Here is a 12,234-nt window from a genome sequence, read left to right on the forward strand (position 1 = left end):
TCAGCTTGGCGCTGTCCTCCAGTCCTCTAGTGGTCTGTTGCACTCGGATTTCAGAGCTAGACCCTGGGAAATGGGCTGTGGTCTCCGGGTGCGGCAGTGGTGGGGACAGCTGTGTCGGGGCCAGGTGGGGCCGAGGTCAGCCCCTGCCTCCGTCCAGCCCTGCCCAAGCCCAAAGCCTGTGGGCCCCGTTCTCTAGCCACTCAGCCCTCCTCCTCGCGTGGCGCGGGGTGGCCGGCAGCGGCAGCTGCAGGAGCAGGCGTTGAGGTGGGGACGCTCTCTCCTCTCTGTTCAGTTAAAAACCCTCCACCTGCTTCCGTCTTGTCAGAATCCTTGGCCGTTTCTCCTTGACCGTTGCCTCCTCTCCAGCTTTCCTTGTCATGGTTGTCCTCACCATCTCGCACTTCCTGACTGTCGTGATCGCCACGTTTGGGGAAGGCGAGGTGGGAAAACGGCACGGCCAGCTCTGCATCACGGGGCCCCGGGGACGCGGCCAGCTGCGGGGCTGCAGCCTTCCTCGGATTGTCCTTTCAGGATAGATTTTGTACAGGAAAAGAAGCTGCTCCCTGTTCTGTTCACGGAAAGAAAAATGGGGTCCACCTCTAACAGGGTCGGGGGTTCTGGACTTCCTCTGGGATCTTACAGTAGGTCCAGCCGTGAAGTTTGCCCACGAAATGCTTTTTAGAAGTACTGAGCCGTGCCCTCATCGCCTTCGCCGTCGTCGTGTAGGTTGATGACGTGTGTGGGTGATTCACTTTCCAAACGCACGTCCATCTGTCACGGCTCACTCGTCCCTCTGGGGGGGGGGGCGGTGCCTTTCATCCGGGACCCCTCCCCGCCTTGCCCGCCACTGCCCGGGCCCCACCCAAATTCGCCGGCGCGCGCTGCCGCCAGCCTGCGCCTTTCGGGAGCTCTTCCCTTCCGCCGTCCACTCGGGCTTTGCTCCTTTAGGGTGTCCTCGTGCCCAGGGGAATATGCAAAAGAACGTCAAGAGGTATTGGATCCTTCTGTCCTCCAAGGTGCCTGACTCCAGAGTGAAATCGGGAGGTGCAGCCACCACTTCTGGGAGTATTGTGGGACCACAGGGTCCCTGTCACCTCGACAGTGGCAGCCCACGTCCCTTCAGCCTGGGGCAGGCACTTGCGTCTCGTCGGATCATGCCTTCAACCCCGAGTGGCAGGAACCTGCCCTCCAGGAGCTGGGCAGGCCTGTGAGTTTGGGTGTCTGGGGGCAAGGGAAGGGCGGGGCTGGCCTGGAGACCCCCTCCCCCGGGGCCCTCGCCTCCCTCGGCCCCTGCTTCTCCCCCGTCCTCTGGGGGACCCGCAGGCGCAGGCAAGGGCGCTCAGCTTGGCCCCACCGCCGTGCACTTGGCTGATTCCGGAGAAGTTTGGGGAGCAGGCAGTGCCCCCCTCCCGGTCCACACGCAGAACGTGGGGTGAGGCCGTGTCTCCCCCAGGAGCCAAGAAGCTCTCCGCGGGAGTTGTCTTAAACAACCTGTCTCTGCCGCGCTGCGCGCCGGGCGCCGAGTCCAGCAGCGGCCGAGACGCAGGACCACGCAGTGTCCAGCGGGCCCGGGGCGTGGGGACAGCCGTGCCACGCCCGGGGGCCGCCCACCGATGCCCACTGCCAGAGGAGCCGCGCGGCGCCAGGCCCCGCGAAGCCCGAGCTCGAGCCGCCCCGCGGACTTTGCCAACTCCGAGAAGCGTGGGGAGGAGCGCCCACGCGGGCCGGAGCCCTCCCGGGGCAGGCCCGCACGTCCTGTGCCGCCCCTCGTCGTCCCCAGCACGCCTGACGGAAGCAGGCAGCGGGGCCAGGCCAGCCCCAGGGACACGGCGCTGCCGGGCGGGGCCGGGCCGTGGTCGTGTGGACCCGCCACGTGGCCGGGCTTGGGTGGCGCATCCTGGGATCCGTAAAAGCCGGTTTCCCCTCTGCGTGTGCGCATTCTCATTTCCCGTTGGGTTCTCTGGTTCACGGGAGGCCACGTGTGGGCTCGGCGACTCTCGATGCCGTCGGCCGGGGTGACAGGGCGGCTGCCCCGTGGCGGGCTCTGTCTCCTTGTAAGCTAAAGTACGATTCTGAGCAGGGGCTGACATAGTGCTGATGACATTTTCACTGCAGAAGGAGCCATTAATCCAGAGATGGACTGAATCCACCTCGTTCAACAGGAAATTCCCCTCGAGTGTGCGGGTCTGGGCCTTTGGGCTCGAGGTGCTGGACAGTGGCCCTCTGCTGCTCCCAGGCACGTCCCTCTTCGGCTTGGCCGTCACGGCCCTGTAAGTGGCTGGTCCAGAGCAAAGCGTTTATTCTCTTCACCTTTGAAGGTAGCTCACGTTTCAGAAGACGGCTTTAGCTCAATATACTTGTTTAAAAATAAATAAAAAATATATTAAAAATAAAATAAAATATACTTGTACCCCTGGTTTTGTCTTAGCAGCAGGTAGGAAGATGCTAACTTCCAAGAATGGGTTTTAGAAAAGGGCCATTGATGGAGCAGCAGGTGGCCCCCCGGCCGGACAAACGAAAGCCCCACACACGCGTGCAGCTGCCCTCCCTGCCTCTGCAGTTGCCCCTCGCTTGCCGGGCCCCTCCAGAACCTCAGCACGTGCAAATCGCTGCTGCCTTTGCAGAGCGAGCCGTGCTGGGACCACAGGTGGCCTCAGCATCCCGCGTGTGGCGACTTCCGCTTCCCTGGTTCTTCACGGCGTCCACCCAGGCCCTTTCACCCGGCTATAAAACTGTTTCCAGATGAGGACAGAGGCTTCCATTAGTGGTCGTGGATTTTTAAACTCTGGAATAAGAAATTACAAATGAGTATCAAATAGTTCAAAAATCAGAGAAGTTTTCTGGTAATTTCTCTACCCTCCCCACCCCCAAACTTGCTAAGGAAGTCAGGAGAAGAACGTCAGAGAGAACGGCGCCACTGCGGTGTCCTCTGCTCCGAGGACGGTGTGCCCGCTGCCGCTGCACCCCGGAGAGGAGCCGGCTGGTGGCACCCCGTTCTATGAACACACGAAAGGCATCGGGGATTTGGGGGTGTCGGGCCCCCGGTGTTTGGGCAGCAACGGGTACCGCACCTGCTTTGGGTAGTGCCAGGTAAGCCAGGTGGCTGGCCTGGCCCGCGAGTCTGTATCCATCCCGGGGCGCGCGCAGCGCTGCGTCCCTTTGCTTCTCCGCTCCCGGCCGAGCTCCTGCTCTGGCCACATGCACCACATTCTCCAGACACCGGCCTGGGGCAGAGCGGGGAGGAAACGGCCCGGTAGCCTTGGCCCGGGCCCACAATGGGGTTGTTTTCTTAGAAACGCGGGGAAGCCAGAGGTTGACACCTCCGGGGGACCAGCCAGAGCTCTGAGAGCCTGATGTAGGTGGGGCCGAGGCCAAGCGGGGCAGGACTTCCAGCTCAGAGTCACACCTGCAGCCCTGAGAGCACCCAGCCCTAAACTCCTGGTGCTGGCACTTCCAGTTTTCTACTCATTCACTTCCAACGCCAAGCGAGTTCAGAGAAGGTTCCGGATAAATTCCTGGGTGGGAGGAATCCTTGTGTGCTTATCAACCGTAGAGTCACAGGGGAAGTCTGTGGGTTTGTTTTTTTAGGATGAGTTCAGGAAATGGAAAGTATCTATTTTCAGCTCTGATGAAACATATGGAGAGAGGAAAAGAGTCTAACAGTGATGGTGAACTTGTACCGCATTTCCGATCGTGAGGTCAGGAGCATTTGGTAGAAGCCAGAAGCAGCTGGAAAACCAGGGCGGCGAGGAAGTGTGGCATGACACAGCTCTTGTTTGATTCCCCAAAGAGACGAATTAATTAGCATCCAAAGCCACGGGCAGGCTGAGCCGTGCATTGTCATTCTTCTTCCACTGGGACCTTTCTGATCTTGACTCTTTTGGGCTTCACTGACTCAGGACCATCACTCTGCGTTGTGTCCACTTACGTTTTAAAATAAGTACTCAGGGAAGCAGATGTGGCTGAAGCAGTTGGGCTCCCGCCTACCACATGGGAGGTTTGGGTTAGGTTCCTGGAGCCTTCTAAAGAAGATGAGCAAGACAGCGAGCTGACGTGACAGGCTGGCCTGGCAAGCTGATGCAACAAGAGACGCATGGAGGAAAACATAATGAGAGATACAATAAAGTGGAGAGCAGAGGTGGCTCAAGTGATTGGGTACCTCCATCCCGTGTAGGAGGTCCCAGGTGTGGGTCCTGGTGCCTCCTAAAAAAAGAAGACCGACATGCAACAAACTGAATCAGCAAATGCAAACAACGAGGGGGTGAGGAGAAATAAATCTTTAAATAATAATAAAATAAGGCTCAGAATAAAGCGGTAGGATGTCATTTGGGAGATCAAAAAAGCCTCTTCAATCTGGGTCTTGAGGTTTTGAGGTGAGCTGAAAGGGCCTTTCAAGCCAGCTCCCCTCCAGCCGTCTTTTCTTGCCCCAGTCGCCGATGTGCAGCACCCACAAAAGCTTCAGCTCTAGCCACATCCCCTGCTCCCCAACCCTCAGCCTCCAGAGCTGCTTTTATACCCAGCAGTGTAGCCGTTGCATCCCATGCCAAATACTCCCTATTTCATCTCAGTGGGTCATAATTTGTAGTGAATTGTCGTTATTATAATCAGATTAAATATCTCAGTGTCTGTGTATGAGAGGTTTTGTGTTGTTTTTTCGATCCTTTCTGTGTGTTCTTGGCTGAATGAAAACCGATTGCTAATTACGGATTAGGCTGAGAGCATAGTGTTTAGGGTGAATATATCTGAATTAGTTAAGTGTCATTAATAATGCCTCACAATTTATGAACGTATTCTTGGCTTGGCTGAAAAATCATATAAATTAGCGAGGCTTAGTTTTGAATGTCGCAGTACGTGGCAGCTTTGCGGTACACCTCTGTGTGCCTTAATTTCAGAACCATTATCGGCTGGGTCTCTTATTAATTCCTTGTCCAGTAGCTATTTATTATTCCCTTTTCATGTGTGTGGCTTAATTGCCCCCTCTGTGTTCTTGCCAGCGTGAATTCAGGGGTAGACCCACAGGAGCGGTGCTTATTGCAGCCGGCACGGCTAACCCAAAGAGAAAAACACAAACCCGCGTGGCACCGCGTTGGGGGGACTTGGATGCGATGTGAATTTGAATGTCTGGCCGACGGGAGGAATCAAGCTCCCTTTTCTGAATTGGGCCAGATCATAACTTAAGAGGAAAGGTCCTCCTGACTCTTGCTGTGCAGTGTTAATCCTGTTTTTCAGGCAGGAAAACTCCATCGTAGCTTTAAGGAACAGTTGCCTTGGAAATCAATTTTGCGTCCTTCAAAGGATACTGTGTGTGACTCGTTAAGGTTTAACGGAGCTCTGAGGAATATGTGTCCCCCTCCCCCTTTAAATGAGGGGAACGTCAGAGGAAGGGTCCCTCACTTTTCCACGCTACGGGTCTTTCCAAGCGTGAGTCACACTGTCTGAAGTCACAGCTGGGGCGTGTAGGAGGCACGTATACCTCAGTTAGGCGCGCGTTTAGCCGTTTATTCTATTAAACGCTATGTGATTACCGCATGCCTCCTTTTAAATAAGGAAGGCTTCGCTACATGAGGACGTGGATTTCAGGCAGGCCCCTTGAGACGCTGCAGGGACTTTACCTCCATGGCATTTTAAACCCCAGGTACCTCCAGCAGCCAGGCGCGGGGAGAGCCTGGACCACTCAGCGGCCAGGAGCTTACCCGAGGCCTCTTGGCCTCAGTTTCCTTATCTCTAAAATGGGGACAATGATAGCACCTGCCAAGTAAGGTTTTACGGATCAGCCAGTGTTTTGCCGTCCTCCGGTACGAGCCATGGAGGTGACGGCCAGCGTCCAGGCGGGCGGGGGGACACAGGTCTGCACCCCACGTCACCGCGCTCCCCTCTCCTCCCCCAGGCTCCCCGCCCCTCGACATGCACGTGCTCACTCAGCGCCTGGCGCTCTCAGCACAGCCGGGAACGTTTGGGAACGGGAACGGTGCACTCACCTCTGCGCTGGCCCGCCCCAGCTGCCCCTTGCCTCTCGCCCTGGACGCAAAGCTCGGGTCCCGCATCGCCAGCCGCGCCGTCGGGTTGTCTCGAGACCCTCAGGTGGTCGGGAGCAGCCCAGGACTGCGCATACAGCTAGCTGGCAGCGCCCGCAGGAGAGGAGGATGTGTTTTCCCGAGTGGTGGGACGACCGTTACATACTTCACAGGCGGAAAGTGGCCGTGCACGCTTTGTCCTGGGACTTTATTAAATACTTGCAGCCTGGGGTCCCCTTAAACGTGGCCTTCATGACAGAACTAGGGTTGGGTGTGTTGTCTCAGTACCCTTATAAAAGTTTAATAAACTCCCAAATCACCTCTATCTCCATGAACTAAAACTATTTGGATTTCATAGCCCATGTTTATTCCTTGGCGGGGGGGTATGTTATTCCTTCCTTCAAAGTAATCAAGGCTACCACAAAGCCTTCCGTTTTTGTTCATGGCTATTAGGTAACGTGTAAATAAACTGTATACCTACATCCCATGTGAGTATCTATGAAGACAAGGAAACGTGAATGCTTTGTTTTGAAAAAAATATTGATACTAGCAGGTATAAACTAATGACAATAAATCATTGCTGGGAAGTGGATTTGGCCCAGTGGTTAGGGCGTCCGTCTACCACTTGGGAGGTCCAGGGTTCAAACCCCGGGCCTCCTTGACCGTGTGGAGCTGGCCCATGCGCAGTGCTGATGCGCGCAAGGAGTGCCCTGCCATGCAGGGGTGTCCCTGCGTAGGGGAGCCCCACACACAAGAAGTGCACCCCATGAGGAGAGCCGCCCAGTACGAAAAAAGTGCAGCCTGCCCAGGAATGGCGCCGCACACACGGAGAGCTGATGCAGCAAGATGACACAACAAAAAGAGACACAGATTCCGGGTGCCGCTGACACAAGTGGATACAGAAGAACACAGTAAATGGACACTGAGAGCAGACAACTGGAGGGGGGGGGGCCAGGGAAGGGGAGATAAAAATAAATAAAAAATAAATCTTTAAAAAAGTAAAAATTAAAAAAAAAAATAAGCCATTGCTAGTTTTGGGGAGGGTTGTAGGGATTGCCTGGGTAAGGTAGAAAGTCAAAAATTAAAATTTTCTCCCAGTAAAGACCTTGAAGCCAGAAGGTCTTGTCCTGGAATCCAACCCAGAGCCCCGTGTGGAATGCAGAAATTAAAATGAACACTCAGGCGGGATGCAACCTCTTTTGAGATGGGGGTCCTTGGCCAGTACAGGCCCGAGCTCGTGAACGTGGAGGAGCCGGTGGCGTGTTTTAGTGCGCGGGCTGGTGAGGCCGGAGGCTAGAGAAGGAGGTATCCAGGAGGATGGTGGCCTCTCAGTTCCCAGGCAGCGCTGCCAAATGCACCTGGTAAAGCCGGTGAGTGATGGCGAGCCCCACGCAGACCCCGAAGATAACGGTAAAGTGTGCATAACGGAAGAGCACTAGAGGGGCTCGTAGAGCCGTTATTGAAAAAGTGCTGTCGACTCACTAAATGCTGCCTTTAGGCGACAGACCCTCTGCTTTGGAAAGTGCTGGCCATGGGTCACTGACTGGCTGCTCGCCTCACCAGGCACTTCGCCAGAGACCCCCAGGCTGCTCAGCTCAGCTGGCACTTGCCAGCTGCCCCCTGCTCCTCAGGGGCCTTCCAGGGGAGTGGCTGTAGCTCAAGCAGTTGAGCACCTGCCTCCCACATGGGAGGTCCCAGGTTCGGTTCCCGGTGCCTCCTAAAGAAGACACACGAACCAAGAGGGGACGTCGAACAGAAACAACGAGCAGTGAGCACAAACAACAAGCAGACAGTGAGGACAAATGAGCAAAAACAACAAGCAAAGCAGACGAGGGACCCATCTCGGGGCAGGGGGAAGAAGCCTTCCACACCATTGGCCCCACCCTGTCCCTCTGTCCTCACAGGGTGACACTGCTCTCCCCCCCAGCCCTGCCGGCTCCTCTGCAGCCTGTGGGACAGGGCGCCCTTGGCCACCGCTCCCAGCTCTCCTCCCTCTCACCTCTCACCCTCCCTCTCTCTGGGGCCCTCGTTCCCTCCCGAGGAGGAGCTAACTGCCGACACGAAGAGGCCTTCCCCTCCACCTCCAGGCCTGAATGTCCACCTGACGTGGGCCCTGGGGTGGCTGGAGGGCACGTCAGACTCCACAGGTTCCGACCTGAGCTCGGCGTTTCCGCCGCGCCCTGAGAGCAGGCTCGATGCTGGCGCACACGTGCAGAACGCCTGCCAGGTCTCGGCTTCCTCCACCTCTGCAGGGCAGGCGCCCGCCGAGCCCTGGGACTGCCCGCCTCCAGACCCGAGGCTGCCGCTCTCCGCGCCATCCCGCCACCGCGCCAGGCTGTCGCCCGCGCCCCGCGCAGCACCCTCCGCGCTCTCTCCTGGGCGTCCCCTCCGCTCCCACCCCCTGGCCCCTGGGATTTCTGAATTCTGGCCACGCAACCCGCTCATTTTCCCAGACAAGTAAGAGTCTCGGTCAGCCCATTCCATCTGGGTACACGGGTTTCATCGGCTGTTCCGTAAAACCTTCTCCAGAGCAGTGGCCCTGGAGCCGCGCGGGTTCCTCGGCCTTCCTCTTTCCCTGCCCACTTCCTGGTGGAGAAACGCTCTCCCAGTCCAGACTCCAGCAGCCCGAGGTGGGCGGCCACCCGGGAGCCGGGGCTTCTCCAGTCGAGACGGGCGGGGTCTTGCTGTGTCACTCGTCCCTTGGAGCTGGGGGTAGAAAGGAATCGTTCACGTTTTCTCTCTGTTTTCTTTGCAATTTGGGGAGGGTGGTTTGCAGTTGCATTTCACAGGGAAGGAAAGTCCCTCACACCCTTACATTTACCTCCACCGGCGTCCGGTGGCCCAGGTCGTGTTGACGGTGGCGTGTGTCTTCAGAGAAACCCCTCCTCAACGCTGCCCCACGACCACCACGGCCCTGGGGTTCGGCTCACTCGGGGAAGGTCAGTGTTCTGGAAAGGTCTCCTTCCTCTGCATCTAGTGATGTGCTGAAAGCCTGCTCTATCCAGGAGCTCTCTTAGTTGAGTTTTGTTTTGTCGCGTCTCCTGGACGTGCAGTCCTTGACATGGTTTTAGTTCCAGGCAGAAGGGCGATGCCGCTTGGGAACGAGGTGCTGAAGTCAGCTTTCCCAGCCACGGGTCAGCGCCGCGGAGCCACGTCTTCCTCGCGAGCGCACCCGCTTCGCTCTCGGCCCCTCTCCCACCCTTGTCCCTCTCCTTTCCTTAAGGAAGGGTCTGTCTGGTAGATTGGTGCCCCAGCCAGTACTTTTCGTTAAAACTTAGTTCCTGTAAAAAGCTGTCGAAAAGCACGTGAACGGTAAGGGTGTTGCTTGGTCTCCAAAACTGTCAAGGAGTAACTGTGGACACTGACTCAACCAATATTTATAGCAGAAATAGAAAAAGCCTTCTTCTCAGAAAGTGTTTTCTTAACAGAGGGAAGGTGTCCTGGGGTCACAGGGGCCTCAGGTCGCGGCCCTGGAGGGGCAGAGGGTGGGACAGGCCGGGAGCTGCGCTGCCCTCCATCCATCCGTCCATCCGTCCCCCGCCACTCCTTCCCAGCCGTCCGGGCACCCGAGGTTGGTGGAGCGGCAGCCGAGTGGACAGCAGCGGCGAGGTGGACCTGCGCGGGGCAGGTGGGGCAGGCGGCCCCCGCGCAGGTCCACGTGCGGGCCGAGGGCGCCTCCCTGCGTGGCAGTAACCTCAGCCCTCGTGCTGCTTCTTCCAGATCAACGAGCTGAGCCACGTGCAGATCCCCGTCATGCTGATGCCCGACGACTTCAAGGCCTATTCGAAGATAAAGGTGGACAATCACCTTTTCAACAAGTAAGCGCGGGTCCGGCCCGGTGTGGGGCTGGCGGCCGCGGCTGGCTTCCGGGGCTTTCCGTGAGCACATTGTTTCTCGACGGGCAGGAGTCAAGTTTTGCCGATGGAGTTAATCCTGTGATAAATACAACCATCTGTGCCTTTCGGAGTGGGCGCAGCAGGCCCTCTGGGCTAATATTCTTGTGCCATATGGCACATTGTTCTCTATGAATATCTTACATGCTAAAAGTGACAGTCTCATTAGAGTTTAAATTTTGAAGCTGTAAATTGCTTGGATTTCTGAGCAGCCGTGAGCCTCCGCTCTCTTCCCCGAAACTTTGAAAAAGATACTTTGTGAACAGACGTGATGCTTCGTCCCACCGCAGGAGTCGAGGTGCCTTTCGATGGCACGTCCTGGGACACATTAACAGGCGGTGGGAAATGGCTGGCATATCCCCCGACTGCCAGGACGGAGCGCCCGCTACGGGCCAGGCGGTCCTGGGGGGCCGAGGGGCATGGCCGGGCCGTCCTTGCGGTCCTCCCGTCCAGCAAGGGGACCTGATCGGCCCCGGGTCTAGGCCGTACACAGAGGACCACGTCGGAGTGCGTCCCAGGCAGGGTTTACCAGGGCCCTTGTTCCGAGAAGCCCGTGTGCCCGCTTCTCTCCCGACGCGCTTTAGAGGCTGACCTTGGAGGGACTTCTCTTCCCTGTCAAGTGAGAACACGGGGTTTTTGTAAAGTACGTTCTCTGCAGAGAGAGGGGACAGCCTTGCTTCGTCAGCTTTCGTGCAGCCGGCAGCTGCCTGCCACCTGGGGCTGCTCCCCCGTCCTGGGCTCCCTCCCCGCGTCCCTGGGGACATGGAGATAATGTGGGGGTGGGGCAGAAGCGGGGTGCATGGCCCAAGCGCCCCCCGGGGTGAAGGGAGGCGCCCCCGCCCCTGCCCCCTACCTTGGGTTGTCCTCAGTGCCACGAAGCAGAACCTGGGCCTCCTTGGGACAGTGGACCTGGTCTCATTATGCCAGCGCTGCCGTGACACATGCCACTGGTCACCTCAGCAAGAACCCCAGGTCAAGAGGTCAGCCAGGCCAGGCCCCCCTTCTTGCCTCCTCTGGACCCAGGCCTCTGTCAATTGCCCCGTCGGAGTCCCTCGTAGGCTCCCCAGCCTGGGGTGAGGGCGCACCTGCTGCCCTCGAGCTTCTCTAGACGGGACCTTCCCAGACCCTCTTCTCAGACGAGCCCACACCTGGCCTAGGGTCCCCTTCACAAATGGGCTCACGCCCCCAGGACGGGCTTAGGACCATGCTGGGGGGGCATGGCTCAATTCCCAGCCAGCCCCCGGCACTTCTTTGGCTGCAGGTCAACCTGCACGGTAGAGAGGCAGGGCTCGTGCGCCGTGCGTGCCTGAGCTTGATTCCACAATATTCCTCTTTCAGGGAAAACATGCCCAGCCACTTCAAGTTTAAGGAGTACTGTCCCACGGTGTTCCGTAACCTGCGAGAGAGGTTTGGGATCGATGACCAAGATTTCCAGGTGAGTTGCTTTCGTAACATTCGTTCCAAGTGGCCCTCGTAGAGCTTCTGCCCTGGAAAGTGGGGTTGTAGCTTTGTCATTCCAAGGAATCACAGAACCCGGATTTTCATTTTCTGTACGGATTTCTAAGAGTTCTTTTTGAAATAAAGGATTCACTCAGGTAGGTGCCTTTATACAATAGGATTACATACAGCGTAAGGGTCCGTTTGAAAAGAAAATAGGGTTATTTGGAAAGAGGCCGGCACGTGCAGGTTTCCTGTGACGCACGTGCCTTTCTGGGTGAGCACTCTGTGCACAGAGGCGCGTCTTGGCTTCCGCCCCACGAGCGTCAACGGCCGTGCAGGTGTGTGCGAGCCGGACCGCGTCTCCTGCTTTGGTGAGGCCGCTCAGGGGGTTCAGAAGAGCTTGCCAATTCGCTGCTCTTTGGTTGGGGGCCTCCGGCTCCCGTGCTCGGCGTTCCCACTGGAAGCCTCACCTGCTTCTGGAAGCCGCGGCAGGTCTGGTGACCGCAGCCCCGGGGGCTGCCGCTCTGGGCGGCCGCGTGGCGCTCCGTCACCTGGACCCACAGGTGTGCACCGTTGCTTGCCCCCACATCTGCCCAGTCCTCCGTTTACGATGTCTGGGGCCTGCTGGTGGATGATCGTTTTTTCCTAGGACAATCCCTGGCGCTGACTGATTTTCACACAGTGGCCACGTTTGTACAAGCCAGGGACTCTTTGAAGAGCAAGAACTTACCTGGGGCGGTGGACAGCTCCTTCTGGTCTTTCACAAGTTCTTCATTTCCTGTGAGGACGTGACTCACTTGAAATCCTTCAAGTCTAGCTAACACCTTTTGCCCTACCCCAAAAATCCTAATTTCTCCTGCGGTAAGTGGCGTTTGGCCACCACGCAC

At 57.5% G+C, this 12,234-nt stretch overlaps 1 protein-coding gene across 1 annotated transcript in view; it reads left to right on the top strand.

Annotated features, from left to right (window-relative positions):
• PIP4K2A (phosphatidylinositol-5-phosphate 4-kinase type 2 alpha) overlaps window positions 1-12,234 on the top strand; it is a 142,007-nt gene that overhangs the window by 71,426 nt on the left and 58,347 nt on the right. Inside the window, 2 exon segments of the mRNA XM_058297857.1 lie at window positions 9,735-9,832; window positions 11,246-11,342. Coding sequence (XP_058153840.1) covers window positions 9,735-9,832; window positions 11,246-11,342 — 195 coding nt within the window.

This window comes from Dasypus novemcinctus, chromosome 5 (assembly GCF_030445035.2).
Source record: "Dasypus novemcinctus isolate mDasNov1 chromosome 5, mDasNov1.1.hap2, whole genome shotgun sequence".
Lineage (NCBI taxonomy): Eukaryota > Metazoa > Chordata > Mammalia > Cingulata > Dasypodidae > Dasypus > Dasypus novemcinctus.